This window comes from Ranitomeya imitator, chromosome 5, assembly GCF_032444005.1.
Source record: "Ranitomeya imitator isolate aRanImi1 chromosome 5, aRanImi1.pri, whole genome shotgun sequence".
NCBI lineage: Eukaryota > Metazoa > Chordata > Amphibia > Anura > Dendrobatidae > Ranitomeya > Ranitomeya imitator.
The window spans coordinates 394,941,439-394,963,761 of record NC_091286.1 but is presented as its reverse complement, the minus strand read 5'-3'; the positions used below and the strand labels follow the sequence as shown (position 1 = coordinate 394,963,761).

At 44.5% G+C, this 22,323-nt stretch overlaps 1 protein-coding gene across 1 annotated transcript in view; it reads right to left on the bottom strand.

Moving 5' to 3' along the window:
• The window catches only part of CSMD1 (CUB and Sushi multiple domains 1), a 3,308,788-nt gene that overhangs the window by 38,759 nt on the left and 3,247,706 nt on the right, over positions 1–22,323 (bottom strand). The window contains exons 62-63 of the mRNA XM_069726899.1: positions 21,561–21,634; positions 6,618–6,729 (exon numbers count right to left, since the gene is read on the bottom strand). Coding sequence (XP_069583000.1) covers positions 6,618–6,729; positions 21,561–21,634 — 186 coding nt within the window. The remainder of the gene's footprint in view (positions 1–6,617; positions 6,730–21,560; positions 21,635–22,323) is intronic.

Genomic DNA, 22,323 nt, shown 5'->3' with positions numbered 1-22,323 from the left:
CTGCTTGTGGTCAGGGTCCGGCTGAAATAAGCCACCAGAATACGGCACCTCTGGTGAGGAGTTTGTATGGTGAATTCAGGGCTGGCGTAAAGCCATTAGAATTCTGGCTCCATTGGAGAGGAGGTGTTTGTGTGCTTGCTACTCCCTGACCACTGATTGCTTTTGCTCTGTTAGGCAGCTGTGTTCCCCTGTGATGCTAACAGGGCACAGCGTTTTCTCTTCTGTGCGACTCTGTGAAGTAGCAGAGTTCGCTTCTACCGCCATATTGTGCCACCATTTGATAGCAGCACGTTGGTCTTCTGCAGGGTGGACCCCGGGCTGCGAACACACCAATAATAATATCTAAATATACTTGGTGCGTTTGTTAAAAAAAATTACTGTATTAGCATCCATACAGTATAGCGTGCTTTGTGTGAAATTACAATGGTTTAAAATTTGTAAAAACCGCTTGACTTGCTACAGTTCACAAAATGTTTTTGTTAAAATAATGACTGTTATCATCTATACAAAAACACCAAGAAGGAAGAACTTTGAACAAAGACTATATATGAAAAATATGTTTTATTTAGCATACATTGTGTTAAAAACATCTATAAACACATTAAAAATCATCTTGCATTCATCTTGTACTTTTCTGATCATGTATATACTATTATCCAGGTATACCCACCACTTGTTTTTTTTGTGATTTCTCACTGTTTTTTAATGTATTCATACATGTTTTTAACACTCTGTATGCTAAATAAAAAATATATGTATAGTCTTTCTTCAAACTTCTACCTTCTTGGTGTATTTATATAGAAAAGACTAGCAGTCTTTATGAATTTCTCCTTTTTTGGCTGTGAATACTTTTCTGCCCAATGATGACAGAAGTATTCTGGGAGTGATACCTTTATTGGCTAACCAGAAAATAATATGTTTGCAAGCTTTCAGAGCACAGAGGCTCCTTCTTCAGGCAAGATTGTCATCCACACAGTTTAACATGCTTTGCGTAAAATTATGGTGCTTTAAATTTTTTAAAAACCACTTGGCTTGTTACAGGTGATAAAATTTTATTCTATCACATTTTTTGTTCCTAAAATTGACTATTGTCATTCATACAGTTTAACATGCTTTGTATAAAATTACTGTAGCTTAAAAACCAGATGGCCTGCTTCAGGTGACAATTTTTTGTTCCAAAAACGGACTATTGTAATCCATACAATTTAACGTGCTTTGTATGAAATTACGGTTGTTTGACATTTTTAAAAATCATTTCGCCTGCTACAGGTGACATTTTCTTTTTTATTAAAAATTTTTTTAGTTTCAATTAATAAAGGAAACTTGGTTTCCAGAGACCTAGCAATTGGAAAATCTGTGTGTGGTAAGTGATAGGAAGTTCTGATGATGGTGCACGTAGGTGACGAGGATATGAGGAATGTGCAACTGTGACTGTTGATGAAACACAAGCAAAATACCCATATACAACGCATAGCTTCCTGTCCCACTTTTCAGGTAGGCATGGAACACCACTTCTGAAGCCAGACCAGTATGAACAGGTGGTCAGTTGGATAGAAGATAATGGTTCCAGCATGATTGCCAGCACCACCCAATATTCCACATGGTCCAGTCTCATCACCCAAGAGTCTAGATCACTTAATCCTCACCCTGATCCTCCTTCCTCCCACCATATTGAGTGCCAGAAGACTAGGACACTACGAGGAGCTTATTACATAATTTCTTTTTTGTGACCTCTCTCCCTGCATATTCCAAAAGGGACAGGAGGACATGCTGTTTAGTGATGCATAAAACTTAGAGCAGTCGTGGTCACAAGAATATGATGGTGGGGAGCGGTACATTTTGTCTAAGGAGGTAGATGATGAGACACAGTTTAGTTGCCGATAAGTCAGATTGTTGTTGCGTCACCAAGTCAAGAGGACCAGGGTGCGGTTGTGGAAGATGAGGTATTGGATGACAAATTCACTTACCCAACCTGGAAAGCTGGCATGCAGATTGAGGCCAGCAGTGATGAGGGGGAGCGGTTGGCAGCACTGAAACAGGCAGGAAGAGGCAGTGGGGTGATCAGATGGAGAAGGTGGGCTGCTGTTATACAAAGTAGCTACATTTGCGAATTTCTCCATCAAACAGTTAGGTGTTCCCCAGTCTGAGACTTTTTTAAAGAGAGTTCTGAGACAAAAAAAGAGGTCATTTGCAACCTGTGCCATGTTAACATCAGCAAGGGTTTGACCACTAACATACTAACCACCACCAGCATGATCAGGCACATGTCATCAAAGCACCCAATATGGCAGGCTAAATGCCAGGATCCACAATTGGTGCCAGCAGGCCACACCAGTGCCTCTTTCACTGTGCTAGGTGCTTGCCAATCCCATGTTCATGACACTGGTGCAGATGCCTCTTGCCCTGCACTTGTCCTTGCACATTCTGAGGCAACATCATCAGGCACCTCCAAATCCTTGTCTCAGCACAGTGTTCAACTGTCCCTACCCCAGGCCTTGGAACAAAAGAGAAAGTTCCCAGTCACCAACCCAGGAGCACAAATGCTACGTAGAGACATTTTCAGGCCGTTTTCGGTGGAAATATTGCTGTTTGGGCTGACTCATGGTGGCAGCCATCCCCTGGTATTCAATCTCCAGCCACACCTATTTCTCCAGCTGTAGCATCTCTGGCTTGTAAAAGCACTTGTCTAGGAACATCACACCTGTGTCCTTATCAACACACTTACTGGGATTGTCCACTTAACGACCAACATGTGGACAAGTGCTTGTGGGTAATGACACTACATCTCCCTGATGGCACACTGGGTTAACATTGTGAAGGCCAGGACCAAGTCCAACTCTGGAATGTCGCATGTGCTCCCAAAGCTGAAGATAGCTGGCCCTACTTCAATGAGGGTTTCCTCCACCTCCTATACCAATTTCTGCAACCTTCCTGCTGTTCATCATCATCTATTTTCGATGTGTGATCTCAGAGCACATCTTCAGCATCAAGTGGAAGCTGGAAGCTCTGAAGCACTGTCTCAGTGAAGCGGCAACAAGCTCTGCTGGAGATAATTTATCTAGGAGATAAACCGCACACCTCTGCAGAGTTCTTTAAAGGATTAATAGACTAGACAGATCTGTGGCTCTCGCTGCTGAACCTACAACCAGGCATGGTCTTGTGTGCTAATGGCCGTAACTTTGTTGGCAGGTGTGAAGTTTGGCAAGCTCAAACACGCACCATGCTTGACTCACATGCTCAGCTTGGTAGTTAGGCAGCTTCTTAAAACCTACTCAAATTTGCCAGAGCTTCTGGTTAAGGATCGACACATCAGCGCCAATTTCCACAAGTCAGCTACAGCTTCCACCGCCCTGGCAGTTCTGCAGAGCCGCATACAAATGCCAGCTCAATAACTGGTGTGCGATGTCACCATATGCTGGAACTCCACACTGCACATGCTTCAAGGCTTTGTGAGCAGCAGAGACCAGTTGTAAAATATCAGTTCCAACATGCCCATTGGTATTCTTGTTAGCCTCTGCACATAACAACTGAAGAGTGGACATGGATGTCTGACATTTATGCAGTTTTCTAAGATTTTAAGGACTCCACAAAGATGGTTAGAGGTGATGAGTCGATAACATCATAAGCAGAGCAACGATCTTGCTTCTGTACCTACTTAAACAGTCGCTGCTAGCAAAAAACATGAAGCTCTGCATGCGGACCAGGTAAAGATGGAGGAATACATGAGACAGGGTGATACTAGGAAGCCTAGCCTCATCTCATCTGCTCAGTTGAGATTAAGTAACAATGAGTAGGGGGAAAAACATGAGCTGGTTGCTAGTGCAACAGAGTCTTATACCCACACAAGCTTCGCCCTGTCTCTCCTACATGGATGGGCTGAGGAGGCGAATGAATAGGAAGTTAGGGAGGAGGAGATGGAGAGTTTTCATAATGGTGGAGACAGGGAAGTGTTGGCTGTAGGGACCCTGGCACATATGGCCGACTTTATGTACCACTGCCTTTCCCGTGACCCGTAATTGTTTAATTCAAGACCATTATGTTGTCTGATTGTATGCAGTGCTCAATCATTCTTCTCACATCATTGTGAGCAGCCAATAAATTGAGTAAATATGCTATCCATTGTTAAATGCTCATATAAGCTATACAGTTAGGGCCAGAAATATTTGGACAGTGACACAATTTTCGCGAGTTGGGCTCTGCATGCCACCACATTGGATTTGAAATGAAACCTCTACAACAGAATTCAAGTGCAGATTGTAACGTTTAATTTGAAGGGTTGAACAAAAATATCTGATAGAAAATGTAGGAATTGTACACATTTCTTTACAAACACTCCACATTTTAGGAGGTCAAAAGTAATTGGACAAATAAACATAACCCAAACAAAATATTTTTATTTTCAATATTTTGTTGCAAATCCTTTGGAGGCAATCACTGCCTTAAGTCTGGAACCCATGGACATCACCAAACGCTGGGTTTCCTCCTTCTTAATGCTTTGCCAGGCCTTTACAGCCGCAGCCTTCAGGTCTTGCTTGTTTGTGGGTCTTTCCGTCTTAAGTCTGGATTTGAGCAAGTGAAATGCATGCTCAATTGGGTTTAGATCTGGAGATTGACTTGGCCATTGCAGAATGTTCCACTTTTTGGCACTCATGAACTCCTGGGTAGCTTTGGATGTATGCTTGGGGTCATTGTCCATCTGTACTATGAAGCGCCATCCAATCAACTTTGCAGCATTTGGCTGAATCTGGGCTGAAAGTATATCCCGGTACACTTCAGAATTCATCCGGCTACTCTTGTCTGCTCTTATGTCATCAATAAACACAAGTGACCCAGTGCCATTGAAAGCCATGCATGCCCATGCCATCACGTTGCCTCCACCATGTTTTACAGAGGATGTGGTGTGCCTTGGATCATGTGCCGTTCCCTTTCTTCTCCAAACTTTTTTCTTCCCATCATTCTGGTACAGGTTGATCTTTGTCTCATCTGTCCATAGAATACTTTTCCAGAACTGAGCTGGCTTCTTGAGGTGTTTTTCTGCAAATTTAACTCTGGCCTGTCTATTTTTGGTATTGATGAATGGTTTGCATCTAGATGTGAACCCTTTGTATTTACTGTCATGGAGTCTTCTCTTTACTGTTGACTTAGAGACAGATACACCTACTTCACTGAGAGTGTTCTGGACTTCAGTTGATGTTGTGAACGGGTTCTTCTTCACCAAATTAAGTATGAGGCAATCATCCACCACTGTTGTCATCCGTGGACGCCCAGGCCTTTTTGAGTTCCCAAGCTCACCAGTCAATTCCTTTTTTGTCAGAATGTACCCAACTGTTGATTTTGCTACTCCAAGCATGTCTGCTATCTCTCTGATGGATTTTTTCTTTTTTTTCAGCCTCAGGATGTTCTGCTTCACCTCAATTGAGAGTTCCTTTGACCGCATGTTGTCTGCTCACAGCAACAGCTTCCAAATGCAAAACCACACACCTGGAATCCACCCCTGACCTTTTAACTACTTCATTGATTACAGGTTAACGAGGGAGACGCCTTCAGAGTTAATTGCAGCCCTTAGAGTCCATTGTCCAATTACTTTTGGTCCCTTGAAAAAGAGGACGCTATGCATTACAGAGCTATGATTCCTAAACCCTTTCTCCGATTTGGATGTGGAAACTATCATATTGCAGCTGGGAGTGTGCACTTTCAGCCCATATTATATATATAATTGTATTTCTGAACATGTTTTTGTAAACAGCTAAAATAACAAAACTTGTGTCACTGTCCAAATATTTCTGGCCCTAACTGTATGTTGCTATAGACATTGTTAATTCTTTACTTACAAATTGAGTCCAGCCATCTACCCATGTAAGGATAATCTGCTATCACAATTTCAAATTAACACCTCACTACTTCGAAGCAAATACAGAGAATACAATTACTGGCTGTTTTTTTAGGTCTAAGAGGTAAAGTTTCTCCTGCAGAGAGTGACATACCAGCTCTGGCATGCCAGGGTAAAGAGGCTTATTTGCAGTGCAATGCTACTGTGTGAAATTTAATAGGCAAATTGCCTCTTCATAGAGGAAGAGGACTTGAAGTGCCACCTGCTGGAAGCAGCAATCCTACATGTCACTATCAACCATTTAACGGGCCTTGAAATGTGACTTAGGATAAAAGTCAAATCAGAATCTCAATTTGCAGACACAGTGTTTCGGAATTTTTCCCCTTGTCAATGCAAAGTGTGAGAACTGATTTGGCTAGGTGAGAGGCTCTGGACTGAGGTCTAATAGGTTATGTTTCTCCCTGCAGAGTGTGCCCTACCTTGCAATGCTCCTCTGAGAAATTTAACATGCAAATTGCCTCTTGCCTGGTGGCACTATAGAGTTCAAGTCTTCCTCTCTGAAGAGGCAAGTTGCATATGGTTATTTTTAGAAACTTCAGGAAAACATGAAATCTGTGAAACTTGTGGAATACGTGAAATGTGTGAAATATCCACATTTTAATGTAAATATGTCTTTGTAACATGTATATTTAGATTTATTTGAAAACAAAATATGCTATAAGTACTTAAACTATATCTGTGTTCAGAGAAGATAATTGAAAATAAGGCAATCACTTGTAACACTTACGGATACATTCTGGTTGGGATCCACTCCATGTTAAATTAGCAAGACAATTACGTGTAGTGGAGCCTTGAATATGGTAACCCTTGCGACATCTAAAGAAAACTAAACTCCCAATCTAAAAAAATATATAAAAAAAATAGCAGAAATATGTCATCAACCCATGGATGAAGTAAATGGACAGGGTTATTTAAATGATAATGAAGACCATAAACAGATCTTACAATGTATTTTCACTCAAGATTGAATATGTCCAAGCAGTAAGAAAAAGACAAAAAGGAAAGATCCTAGCAATACATTTTAGCTTTTTCTCATTTAAGGTGAAATATGTTAAGGAACAAAGTGATAAACAAGTAGAATACAAACTTATGGTTTTAAGTATTCATACTGAGACCTTATTATAGACATAAACTTCTATCTCTGTGGTATTAGAAACAGAACCAGGTATACAGTTTATGGCAAGCCTAGTAAGCATATAATATGGAGTAAATACGTCAGAAGTTATGGACGACAGTTGTAAGCCATATATTAACAATCAACACTGTTTTTAGATCAGATAGATTTTGAAAAGAATGAGTAACTAAATAGTCACATAAATGTATGTCTCTAAAACTATTTCTAATTCAAGATTTTTCTTTTTATACATAAGATTAACTTTTTTTTACAGAAATTTGAGCATACACTGTGAGCAGAATTATTAGACAAATAAGTACTTTGACGATATCACTTTTATGCATATTTCAACACTTCCAAGCTGTATAAACTTGAATGCTTATTGGGTGAAGCAAATCAGGTGATGTATATTTGTGTAATGAGGGAGGGTGCAGAACCCTTTATTAAGGTGTACAGAATTATCAAGCAACTTGTTTTTGTTACTTAAAATAGGCCAAAAAAAGATTTAACTAACCCTGAAAAGTCCAAATTTGTTTCAAGTCTTACAGAGGAATGAAGCACTCTTGAAATTGCTATGATACTGGGGTGTGTATGCATTTCAACTCATGTGTCTTGTTGGTCTTCCAGTTTCTGCCTTCTTTACCTTGGCCATGTCAGTGAACAACTTGTACTTCTGGGCACTCCAGGGAGGTTGTAGTTCTGGAATGACAGCACTGCAGGATAATAGGTTTCAGGTTGCTTGATATTTTATTCTGCTCACAATTTTGGCAGTTAATGTGGGTCTTTTCTTTTCAATATTTTACCAATTTCAAGAGTGCTGAATCCCTTTGTAGGACTTGTAATCTTTTTTTTTTACTTTTAAAAATCAGTTAAATCTCTTTTGTGGCCCATTTTGCCTTAAAGAAAACAAGTTTCATAATAATTTTGCACACCTTGACAAAGGATGTGGATATCTTTAGGTCATATTTCCATCAATTCTTTACACAAATGCACATTATTTGATCTGCTTCATCCAATAAGCATTCAAGATTACAGAGTATGAAGTTGGAAATCGGCATAAAAATGATGATATGGTCAAATACTCACTTTACTATTGATTCTGTACACAGTGTACTTTGTCCAGGTAATATATCTAGCAAATGTCATACTCATATCTTTCGTATGTATTACTGTAGTTCTTTAAAGTTTGTGAATCTTTCAGATTCAGAAAATACAATCTAAAACTACATCGGATTTTCAAATTTTCACACATTAGTAAAAGAAAACCAAAGAAAATTATTAGTAAAAAATATTAAATGTGCGTTTTTAAAGGAGGAAAATGATTTAAAGTCAAATGTCTGTGAATGGTAACAATATGTGAAAACTAATGGGGTATTCTTAAGTGACTAAATTACATCATTTCAGTAATACATTTTTTAATTTTGGAGAAAATGTTAACTAGGACAATGCAGCTGAAATCACTACCAGTCTGATTAAAATATAAGAGCAAACTGGTTGATTTTAAAGTGGGCTGGTGATTAAAATCATTGCCTTCTTCTGTTAAACACAGTTGTTTCCAAGGAAATGTGTGCAGTCAGCATTGTTTCGCATCAAAAGGGATTTACATGCTAGAACATTACTAATCGCCAGACTGTTCCTAAATCTATAATTTATTGTAACACCAGGAACTTCAGAGAGAAGTTCAATTGCTGTGAAGAAAGTCCAGTGTCAGGACCCTCTCCTAAGGAGGATTCAGCTAGTCAACAGCAGTGCCAAACTTGCTCAGGAATGGCAGCAGGCACAGTGAAGTGAAGTCTTTTGGAGCCTGGTCCATCAGGTTACAAAGAAACCAAAGGTAACCTCCAAACCATTAAAACTGTTCGTAGCTATGGACAGTACACTGATCTGCACGAGAATCGGCTCCCATATATTAGTGTACCATTATATTCAGCTTTCTATGCCCTACATGCCCATATAGACGGCTTAAAAGGGTTTATCCTAATGACAGATTCCATTAAATATATATGAGTCCATCATTGGGAGGACGCTAAACAGTAATGTTGTGCCATATTCCAAGACCCATAATGTTTTATTTTTCAGTCGATGGAGCTGCATGATGGCTTATTTTTTTGCAGGATGTTACATCATTTTTATTTGTACCATTATGGGATAGATGTGACTTTTTTATCTCTTATTACAGCATCTTTTGTGGAACTGCAGAGACAAAAAAGTCATTTTGGCGTTCTTCTTTTTTTGCATTTACAGTGTTTACAGATCTCGCTAATTATTTGTATATTTTGATAGACCTGACAACCACCTTATTTAAAAAATGATAGAAGGTTTTCCTGCTGTATTGTAGTATTTTTCTTTCTCCAAATACTGTATGTTATAATTTATCCCTTTCACGACTAAGTAACTCTACTGGAACTATTGCTGAACCCCATAGAAGTAAATGGGGACCCGAACTTAGGTGCTGTAAAAGGGTTGTAAAATGGTCCTGAATTAGCAGTTTTGTGAATGAGAATGACGTCGCGGCTTCTGATTGGCCGCGTGCCGGTCACATGGGCGGCACGCGGCCAATCAGAAGCCGTGACGTCATTCTCATTCACAAAACTGCTAATTCTAGGAATTGAGGACCTGCGAATGACGTTGCGGCCTCTGATTGGTCGTGTGCCGGTCACATGGGCGGCACGCGGCCAATCAGAAGCCGGGACGTCATTCACAGGTCCGAAAGGCGCGCTTTTTAAACAAAGAAGCCTCCCGGTTAGCAGTGTGAAGTCCAGGGGCCGCCGGAGAGGTGAGCATATCAATATTTTTTATTTTAATTCTTTATTTTACACATCCCTATGGATCCCAGGGCCTGAAGGAGAGTTTCCTCTCCTTCAGACCCTGGGAACCATGAGAATACCTTCCGATACTTGATGTCCCATTGACTTGTATTGGTATCGGATATCGGTATCGGCGATATCCGATATTTTTCGGGTATCGGCCGATACTATCCGATACCGATACTTTCAAGTATCGGACGGTATCGCTCAACACTAGTGTTGTTTAATGACATGAAAACCCTATATAAGGTGTGCTTAATTATTAGGCAACTTCTTTTCCTTTGGCAAAATGGGTCAGAAGAGAGATTTGACGGGCTCTGAAGAGTCCAAAATTGTGAGATGTCTTGCAGAGGGATACAGCAGTCTTGAAATTGCCAAACTTTTGAAGCGTGATCACCGGACAATCAAGCGTTTCATGGCAAACAGCTAACAGGGTTGCAAGAAGTGTGTTGGGCAAAAAAGGCGCAAAATAACTGCCCATGAATTGAGGAAAATCAAGCGTGAAGCTGCCAAGATGCCATTTGCCATCAGTTTTGACATATTTCAGAGCTGCAACGTTACTGGAGTATCAAAAAGCACATGGTGTGCGCTACTCAGGAACATGGCCAAGGTAAGGAAGGCAGAAAAACGACCACTTTTGTACAAGAAACATAAGATAAAACGTCAAGACAGGGCCAAGAAATATCTTAAGACTTTTCAAAGGTTTTATGGACTGATAAAATGAGAGTGACTCTTGATGGGCCAGGTGGATGGGCCAGAGGCTGGATCAGTAAAGGGCAGAGAGCTCCACTCCGACTCAGATGCCAGCAAGGTGGAGGTGGAGTACGGGTATGGGCTGGTATCAGCAAAGATGAACTTGTGGGACTTTTTTGGGTTGAGGATGGAGTGAAGCTCAACTCCCAGACCTACTGCCAGTTTATGGAAGACAACTTCTTCAAGCAGTGGTACAGGAAGAAGTCGGTATGGTTCAAGAAAAACATGATTTTCATGCAGGACAATGCTCCATCACATGCCTCCAACTACTCCACAGTGTGGCTGGCCAGTAAAGGTCTCAAAGAAAAAAAAATAATGACATGGCCCCCTTGTTCAAGGGATCTGAACCCCATAGAGAACCTGAGGTCCCTCATAAAATGTGAGATCTATAGGGATGGAAAACAGTCCTCCTCTCGGAACAGTGTCTGGGAGGCTGTGGTGGCTGCTGCACGCAATGTTGATCGTAAACAGATCAAGCAACTGACAGAATTTATGGATGGAAGGCTGTTGAGTGTCATCATAAAGAAAGGTGGCTCTGTTGGTCACTAATTTCTTGGGGTTTGTTTTTTGCATGTCAAAAATGTTTATTTCTAAATTTTGTGGGTTGAATTGGTTTACCTGGTGAAAATAAACAAGTGAGATGGGAATATATTTGTTTTTTATTAAGTTGCCTAATAATTCTGCACAATAATAGTTACCCACACAAACAGAAATCCACCTGAGATAGCCAAATCTAAAAAATAAAAACACTCCAACTTCCAAAAATATTAAGCTTTGATATTTATGAGTCTTTTGGGTTGATTGACAACATAGTTGTTGATCAATAATAAAAATAATCCTCTAAAATACAACTTGCCTAATAATTCTACACACGGTGTATTTATTTTTTAATGGTGCAAAGGGGGTGATTTGAATGTTTTTGTTTTTTTTTTCATATTTTTCAAAACATTTTGAAGCTGCGATCGTTTGATTACTTGTTGTATATACAGCGTCGCCATAGAATCACTTCACATACAAAAAAATCACAGTCTCTGTTGAAGTCCACCAGCAGGGCTTCAAAAACACTGCAATACAGCGTAAAAACCTTATACTATCTGTGAAAACATGTAGTGGTAGGATCATGGTTTGGACCTATTTTTCTTCATCTGGGCCATGTCACCTTATCCTCATTAATTGATGGAACATTAAATTAAATTAAAGTTTCTAAAGGAAAATGTCAGGACATCTGTCCATGTATCTGAGGAGAATGTGGGTCATATAGCAAGATAATTACCTAAAGCACACATCTTTCTACAACGCATATAGCGGGCCTTTTACGCCCCGGTGCTTACTTTTTTGCTACTATCTGCAAAATTACTTTAGTTAAAATTTTGAAACGCTAGGTATTCCTCAAGTATGTTGTTGCTGGTAATATCCAGTTGGTCATATAATTTTTTTGATAGGCATTTTGGTGCAACAATACTTTTTTGGAGAAAACCACATCCGTATGGAACGGGGACATTTTAGGCCCCTACTGTTTTTATCATGTACTCAGTAGTACAAAAAATGTAGCTGCAGCTAGTTTACTCTAGATTTATATACCTTTGTGTGTTTTTTATATCTTTGTTTGAAATTTGAAAAAAAAAATGTTTTTTTGGTGTTTACAATTATAATTAAATCGTTGTGCATTATTCCTATCTTATTTAGCAATTTTGAAATATACTTGTAAAAGTTGTTTGTATGTGAGTTTCTCCATATGATTTGCATGGAGGCCTAATAGGCCCCCATTACGTAAAGTGTAGATTTGTGACGTCATGCATGCTAGGGTTAATTCAGTTAACATTTTGTAATATTAAGTCAAATTTCTGAACTTAAATGTCATGGAAGAACCTCCAGTGAGCAGTCCATGGAAGAAAACCCACCAACATACCACCAACATAATAATTGAAGCTATTATGTAGAGCGAAAAGGCCAAGATTCCTGTCAATGTTCAGGACTATTTAGCACATAGGTCCAACGTTACATTATATAAGGACAAAAACACTCATGTATATACTGAACACCTGAAGGGAGGGGGGGGGGAATAAATCACCACCATGGAATATAATCCTTTAAAATGTAACTAAATATAACACTTAGAATAAATATACAGGTCCTTCTCAAAAAATTAGCATATAGCGTTAAATTTCATTATTTACCATAATGTAATGATTACAATTAAACTTTCATATATTATAGATTCATTATCCACCAACTGAAATTTGTCAGGTCTTTTATTGTTTTAATACTGATGATTTTGGCATACAACTCCTGATAACCCAAAAAACCTGTCTCAATAAATTAGCATATCAAGAAAAGGTTCTCTAAACGACCTATTACCCTAATCTTCTGAATCAACTAATTAACTCTAAACACATGCAAAAGATACCTGAGGCTTTTATAAACTCCCTGCCTGGTTCATTACTCAAAACCCCCATCATGGGTAAGACTAGCGACCTGACAGATGTCAAGAAGGCCATCATTGACACCGTCAAGCAAGAGGGTAAGACCCAGAAAGAAATTTCTCAACAAATAGGCTGTTCCCAGAGTGCTGTATCAAGGCACCTCAATGGTAAGTCTGTTGGAAGGAAACAATGTGGCAGAAAACGCTGTACAACGAGAAGAGGAGACCGGACCCTGAGGAAGATTGTGGAGAAGGACCGATTCCAGACCTTGGGGAACCTGAGGAAGCAGTGGACTGAGTCTGGTGTGGAAACATCCAGAGCCACCGTGCACAGGCGTGTGCAGGAAATGGGCTACAGGTGCCGCATTCCCCAGGTAAAGCCACTTTTGAGCTACAGAGAAGCAGCACTGGACTGTTGCTAAGTGGTCCCAAGTACTTTTTTCTGATGAAAGCAAATTTTGCATGTCATTCGGAAATCAAGGTGCCAGAGTCTGGAGGAAGACTGGGGAGAAGGAAATGCCAAAATGCCTGAAGTCCAGTGTCAAGTACCCACAGTCAGTGATGGTGTGGGGTGCCATGTCAGCTGCTGGTGTTGGTCCACTGTGTTTCATCAAGGGCAGGGTCAATGCAGCTAGCTATCAGGAGATTTTGGAGCACTTCATGCTTCCATCGGCTGAAATGCTTTATGGAGATGAAGATTTCATTTTTCAGCACGACCTGGCACCTGCTCACAGTGCCAAAACCACTGGTAAATGGTTTACTGACCATGGTATTACTGTGCTCAATTGGCCTGCCAACTATCCTGACCTGAACCCCATAGAGAATCTGTGGGATATTGTGAAGAGAAAGTTGAGAGACGCAAGACCCAACACTCTGGATGAGCTTAAGGCCGCTATTGAAGCATCCTGGGCCTCCATAACATCTCAGCAGTGTCACAGGCTGATTGCCTCCATGCCACGCCGCATTGAAGCAGTCATTTCTGCCAAAGGATTCCCGACCAAGTATTGAGTGCATAACTGAACATTATTATTTGTTGGTTTTTTTGTTTATTATTAAAAAACACTTTTATTTGATTGGATGGGTGAAATATGCTAATTTATTGAGACAGGTTTTTTGGGTTATCAGGAGTTGTATGCCAAAATCATCAGTATTAAAACAATAAAAGACCTGACAAATTTCAGTTGGTGGATAATGAATCTATAATATATGAAAGTTTAATTGTAATCATTACATTATGGTAAATAATGAAATTTAACACTATATGCTAATTTTTTGAGAAGGACCTGTAAATAAATGGAGAGCTGTTCAGGAGTAATCAACAATTGCTAGAAACGTTAGATTGTGGCACAATTGAGGTCACACCAGATGCTGAAAGCAAAGGTTCAAGTACCTTTGCCAATCACAGATATGTGATATTAGGTAATTTTCCTCATTTATAAAGGACTAGCTGAAGAGCCCGACGTTGCCTGGGCATAGTAAATATCTGTGGTTAGTTATAGCACGTCACTTCTCTTATTTTCCCATCAGGCCTCTCATTTTCCCCTCACATCTCTCATTTTCTCATTCACACCTCTCATTTTCTCCCTCACTCCTCTCATTCCCCCCTAACACTTGTCATTTCGACCTCACATCTGTCATTTTCCGATCACTACACTATTTTCCCTCACTCCTCTCATTTTGCACTCACACCTTTTCATTTTCACGTCACACCTCTCATTTTTACCTCAGTATATACATGTTTGTCATCTCCCTTATATATAGTATACACCTGTATGTCATCTCCTGTATATAGTATATACCTGTATGTCATCTCCCCTGTATATAGTATATACCTGCTGTGTGTCATCTCCCCTGTATATAGTATATACCTGTATGTCATCTCCTCCTATATATAGTATATACCTGTATGTCATCTCCTCCTATATCTATAATATAACGCTGGGAGCGTCACTCTGTCCGAAGCCTCGATAGACTGCGCAAGCGCAAGCGCCGGCGCAGTCTGGGCCTCACAGAGCGACGCTCCCGGGAGATCGCGGTGTGCGTTCACACTGAACGCACACCGCGATCTCCCCCGCAGAAGCAGGGACCGCCAGGAGGGTGAGTATCGGACATATTCACCTGTCCCCGTTCCATCGCTGAGCGGCGCCATCTTCCCGGTCTCCTCGGCCTGTGGCCTTCAGGTCAGAGGGCGCGATGACGCGCATGCGCGCCGGCGCCGCCCTCTGACTGAAAAGTCACAGCCAGAGGAGCCGGGAAGATGGCGGCGCTCAGCGATGGAACGGGGACAGGTGAATATAGTAAGTGCTGGGGGGCCTGAGCTGGCGGCGATACCGGCACTTGACCCCCACAGCGCGCCGGTGTCCCCGCCTGCTCAGGCCCCCCAGCACTCGGCGCCGAGCGGGTCAGAGGCAGTATGGGGACGCAGGATGGAGCAGCAGGATGGGGACGCAGGATGCAGCAGCAGGATGGGGACGCAGGATGGAGCAGCAGGATGGGGACGCGGGATGGAGCAGCAGGATGGGGACGCAGGATGGAGCAGCAGGATGGGGACACGGGATGGAGCAGCAGGATGGGGACGCGGGATGGAGCAGCAGGATGGGGACGCGGGATGGAGCAGCAGGATGGGGACGCAGGATGGAGCAGCAGGATGGGGACGCAGGATGGAGCAGCAGGATGGGGACGCGGGATGGAGCAGCAGGATGGGGACACGGGATGGAGCAGCAGGATGGGGACACGGGATGGAGCAGCAGGATGGGGACGCAGGATGGAGCAGCAGGATGGGGACACGGGATGGAGCAGCAGGATGGGGACACGGGATGGAGCAGCAGGATGGGGACGCGGGATGGAGCAGCAGGATGGGGACGCAGGATGGAGCAGCAGGATGGGGACGCAGGATGGAGCAGCAGGATGGGGACGCGGGATGGAGCAGCAGGATGGGGACGCGGGATGGAGCAGCAGGATGGGGACGCAGGATGGAGCAGCAGGATGGGGACGCAGGATGGAGCAGCAGGATGGGGACGCAGGATGGAGCAGCAGGATGGGGACGCGGGATGGAGCAGCAGGATGGGGACGCAGGATGGAGCAGCAGGATGGGGACGCAGGATGGAGCAGCAGGATGGGGACGCGGGATGGAGCAGCAGGATGGGGACACGGGATGGAGCAGCATGATGGGGACGCGGGATGGAGCAGCAGGATGGGGACGCAGGATGGAGCAGCAGGATGGGGACGCAGGATGGAGCAGCAGGATGGGGACGCGGGATGGAGCAGCAGGATGGGGACGCGGGATGGAGCAGCAGGATGGGGACGCAGGATGGAGCAGCAGGATGGGGACGCAGGATGGAGCAGCAGGATGGGGACGCGGGATGGAGCAGCAGGATGGGGACGCGGGATGGAGCAGCAGGATGGGGCACGGGATGGAGCAGCAGGATGGGGACACGGGATGGAGCAGCAGGATGGGGACACGGGATGGAGCAGCAGGATGGGGACACGGGATGGAGCAGCAGGATGGGGACGCAGGATGGAGCAGCAGGATGGGGACACGGGATGGAGCAGCAGGATGGGGACGCAGGATGGAGCAGCAGGATGGGGACACGGGATGGAGCAGCAGGATGGGGACGCGGGATGGAGCAGCAGGATGGGGACACGGGATGGAGCAGCAGGATGGGGACACGGGATGGAGCAGCAGGATGGGGACGCGGGATGGAGCAGCAGGATGGGGACGCAGGATGGAGCAGCAGGATGGGGACGCGGGATGGAGCAGCAGGATGGGGACGCGGGATGGAGCAGCAGGATGGGGACGCGGGATGGAGCAGCAGGATGGGGACGCAGGATGGAGCAGCAGGATGGGGACGCAGGATGGAGCAGCAGGATGGGGACGCAGGATGGAGCAGCAGGATGGGGACGCGGGATGGAGCAGCAGGATGGGGACGCGGGATGGAGCAGCAGGATGGGGACGCAGGATGGAGCAGCAGGATGGGGACGCGGGATGGAGCAGCAGGATGGGGACACGGGATGGAGCAGCAGGATGGGGACGCGGGATGGAGCAGCAGGATGGGGACGCAGGATGGAGCAGCAGGATGGGGACGCAGGATGGAGCAGCAGGATGGGGACGCGGGATGGAGCAGCAGGATGGGGACGCGGGATGGAGCAGCAGGATGGGGACGCAGGATGGAGCAGCAGGATGGGGACGCGGGATGGAGCAGCAGGATGGGGACGCGGGATGGAGCAGCAGGATGGGGACGCGGGATGGAGCAGCAGGATGGGGCACGGGATGGAGCAGCAGGATGGGGACACGGGATGGAGCAGCAGGATGGGGACACGGGATGGAGCAGCAGGATGGGGACGCGGGATGGAGCAGCAGGATGGGGACGCGGGATGGAGCAGCAGGATGGGGACGCGGGATGGAGCAGCAGGATGGGGACGCAGGATGGAGCAGCAGGATGGGGACGCGGGATGGAGCAGCAGGATGGGGACGCGGGATGGAGCAGCAGGATGGGGACGCGGGATGGAGCAGCAGGATGGGGCACGGGATGGAGCAGCAGGATGGGGACACGGGATGGAGCAGCAGGATGGGGACACGGGATGGAGCAGCAGGATGGGGACACGGGATGGAGCAGCAGGATGGGGACGCAGGATGGAGCAGCAGGATGGGGACACGGGATGGAGCAGCAGGATGGGGACACGGGATGGAGCAGCAGGATGGGGACACGGGATGGAGCAGCAGGATGGGGACACGGGATGAAGCAGCAGGATGGGGACACGGGATGGAGCAGCAGGATGGGGACACGGGATGGAGCAGCAGGATGGGGACACGGGATGGAGCAGCAGGATGGGGACGCGGGATGGAGCAGCACATAAGGATGGGGACACGGGATGGAGCAGCACATAAGGATGGGGTTGCGGGATGGAGCAGCACATAAGGATGGGGACGCGGGATGCAGCAGCACATGAAAGGATGGGGACGCGGGATGGAGCAGCACATAAGGATGGGGACGCGGGATGGAGCAGCACATAAGGATGGGGACGCGGGATGGAGCAGCACATAAGGATGGGGACGCGGGATGGAGCAGCACATAAGGATGGGGACGCGGGATGGAGCAGCACATAAGGATGGGGACGCGGGATGGAGCAGCACATAAGGATGGGGACGCAGGATGGAGCAGCACATAAGGATGGGGACGCAGGATGGAGCAGCACATAAGGATGGGGACGCAGGATGGAGCAGCACATAAGGATGGGGACGCAGGATGGGAGCAGCGCATGACAGGATGGGGACGCAGGATGGAGCAGCACATAAGGATGGGGACGCAGGATGGAGCAGCACATAAGGATGGGGACGCAGGATGGAGCAGCACATAAGGATGGGGACGCAGGATGGAGCAGCACATAAGGATGGGGACGCAGGATGGAGCAGCACATAAGGATGGGGACGCAGGATGGGAGCAGCGCATGACAGGATGGGGACGCAGGATGGAGCAGCACATAAGGATGGGGACGCAGGATGGAGCAGCACATAAGGATGGGGACGCAGGATGGAGCAGCACATAAGGATGGGGACGCAGGATGGAGCAGCACATAAGGATGGGGACGCAGGATGGAGCAGCACATAAGGATGGGGACGCAGGATGGGAGCAGCGCATGACAGGATGGGAGCAGCGCATGACAGGATGGGGACGCAGGATGGAGCAGCGCATGACAGGATGGGGACGCAGGATGGAGCAGCGCATGACAGGATGGGGACGCAGGATGGGAGCAGCGCATGACAGGATGGGGACGCAGGATGGAGCAGCGCATGACAAGATGGGGACGCAGGATGGGAGCAGCGCATGACAGGATGGGGACGCAGGATGGGTGCAGCACATGACAGGAAGGGGAACGCAGGATGGAGCAGCACATACCAGGATGGAGACAATATACCAATATAAATGCTCGCCACCCGGGCGTAGAACGGGTTCAATAGCTAGTATAGTATATACCTGTATGTCATCTCCTCCTGTATATAGTATATACCTGTGTGTCATCTCCCCTGTATATAGTATATATCTGTGTGTCATCTCCTCCTGTATATAGTATATACCTGTATGTCATCTTCTATATATAGCATATACCTGTATGTCATCTCCTCCTGTATATAGTATATACCTGTAGGTAATCTGCTCCTGTATATAGTATATACCTGTATGTCATCTCCTCCTGTATATAGTATATACCTGCTGTGTGTCATCTCCCCTGTATATAGTATATACCTGTATGTCATCTCCTCCTATATATAGTATATACCTGTATGTCATCTCCTCCTATATATAGTATATACCTGTATGTCATCTCCTCCTGTATATAGTATATACCTGTGTGTCATCTCCCCTGTATATAGTATATATCTGTGTGTCATCTCCTCCTGTATATAGTATATACCTGTATGTCATCTTCTATATATAGCATATACCTGTATGTCATCTCCTCCTGTATATAGTATATACCTGTAGGTAATCTGCTCCTGTATATAGTATATACCTGTGTGTCATCTCTTCCTGTATTTAGTATATACCTGTATGTCATCTCCTCCTGTATATAGTATGTACCTGTATGTCATCTCCTCCTCTATATAGTATATACCTGTGTGTCATCTCCCCTTTATATAGTATATACCTGTGTGATCTCCTGTATTAGACCTCGTTAACACGTTATTTGCTCAGTATTTTTACCTCAGTATTTGTAAGATAAATTGGCAGCCTGATAAATCCCCAGCCAACAGGAAGCCCTCCCCCTGGCAGTATATATTAGCTCACACATACACATAATAGACAGGTCATGTGACTGACAGCTGCTGTATTTCCTATATGGTAAATTTGTTGCTCTTGTAGTTTGTCTGCTTATTAATCAGATTTTTATTTTTGAAGGCTAATACCAGACTTGTGTGTGTTTTAGGGCGAGTTTCGTTTGTCAAGTTGTGTGTGTTGAGTTGTGTGTGGCGACATGCATGTAGCGACTTTTGTGAGATGAGTTTTGTGTGGCAACATGCGTGTAGCAATTTTTTGTGTGTCGAGTTGCATGTAACAGGTTAGTGTAGCAAGTTGTGTGCAGCAAGTTTTGCGCATGGCGAGTTTTGCGCGTGGTGAGTTTTATGTCTGGTGCCTTTTGAGTATGTGCAAGTTTTGTGTGAGGCAACTTTTGCATGTGTTGCAAATTTTGTGCATGTGGCAATTTTTCCGCGTGTGCAATTTTTGCGTGTGGCGAGTTTTCGATGAGGTGAGTTTTGCACTTGTGGCAAGTTTTGCGTGAGCCTAGTTTTTGCATGTGGCGAGTTTTGCGCGTGGCGAGTTTTGAGCGGCGACTTTTGTGTTTCGACTTTTATGTGGCGAGGTTGGTGTATGTGTGGTGAAATGTGTGTTGAGGGTGGTATATGTGTTCAAGCACGTGGTAGTGTGTGGCGCATTTTGTGTGTGTGTTCATATCCCCATGTGTGGTGAGTATCCCATGTCGGGGCCCCACCTTAGCAACTGTACGGTATATACTCTTTTGCGCCATCGCTCTCATTCTTAAAGTCCCCCTTGTTCACATCTGGCAGCTGTCAATTTGCCTCCTACACTTTTCCTTTCACTTTTCCCCATTATGTAGATAGGGGAAAAATAGTTTGGTGAATTGGAAAGCGCGGAGTTAAAATTTCACCTCACAACATAGCCTATGACGCTCTCAGGGTCCAGACGTGTGACTGTGCAAAATTTTGTGGCTGTAGCTGTGACGCCTCCAACACTTTTCATTTCACTTTTTCCCCATTATGTAGATAGGGGCAAAATTGTTTGGTGAATTGGAAAGCGCGGGGTTAAAATTTCACCTCACAACGTAGCCTATGACGCTCTCAGGGTCCAGACGTGTGACTGTGCAAAATTTTGTTTCTGTAGCTGCGACGCCTCCAACACTTTTCCTTTCACTTTTTTCCCCATTATGTAGATAGGGGCAAAATTGTTTGGTGAATTGGAAAGCGCGGGGTTAAAATTTCACCTCACAACGTAGCCTATGACGCTCTCGGGGTCCAGACGTGTGACTGTGCAAAATTTTGTTTCTGTAGCTGCGACGCCTCCAACACTTTTCCTTTCACTTTTTTCTCCATTATGTAGATAGGGGCAAAATTGTTTGGTGAATTGGAACGCGCCGGGTTAAAATTTCACCTCACAATATAGCCTATGACGCTCTCGGGGTCCAGACGTGTGACTGTGCAAAATTTTGTGGCTGTAGCTGCGACGGTGCAGATGCCAATCCCGGACATACACACACACACACATACACACACACACATTCAGCTTTATATAGTAGATTAAGTTTACTATTTTTGAACTGATTAAAAATAAACTGTAAAAATATCCCACTGAAAATATACTGCACAGATATTGGATTTCATGATTTCGAATGACACATCTAGTGTTAATTGGATACATTTTACTTTTATAACTTTTTTTATCCTTAAAAAACACATTTATAATCTAACTTTAGAGATCTGAGCATTGGCAGAAAACCCATCTTTAATTATCTAAACTTTCCAACACTTAAAGAGTGCTTATTAAATGTGTTCATTACCTCATAAGCCTTGGAACTGTTCTGCATGCCATAATGCGGTGTACCAGGGTCTCTACAGGAGTTATGAGCTGGATCTGAAATGCGTGCAAAAACTGAATATAAGACTAGGTTTCCATAGAAACAGTCAATCATTTTAATTTTATTTGTTTCTGCAGTTCAAAGCATTCTATCAAAATTTAAATGAAAAAGAAAATCTGACAAACAAGTTAAAACAACATTTCAGCAAATTATTAAAGGGATTCTGTCAGTAAGATCGATCCTACCAAACTGCATATATGGGCATGCAGGTCTTTAAAATGTAAATTCATTGACACTTTTATATCTTCTATCTATTGGTGTATTTCCGAGAAATTAGAGTTTAAATTCATATGCAAATAAGGTTTATGTGATTTGGTTGTGTCAGAGCACTTCCAGATTCTCTCCCTCCTAAGGCAGTTTCTTCCTGTGTACCAACCTCTTTAGGCCGGTTTCACATTAGCGTTGCGGACGGCTGCGGACTTCCTCCGTGAAGCCCCGCCCTCGGTTGCACCTCTGCCGCTAGCTCCACCTACTTCTGCATGCGGCCTGCATGCTGCCTGCGTACCTATCTTTAACATTAGGTACGCAGGTCGTGCCTCTGTATGCGGATGCTTCCGCATGTGTCATTTTAACGATATGGTGACCAGCATAGAACGCAGCTTGGAGCAATTTTTTTCCTCTGCATCGTCAAAACGACACATGCGGAAGCATCCGCATACAGCGGCACGACCTGCGTACCTAATGT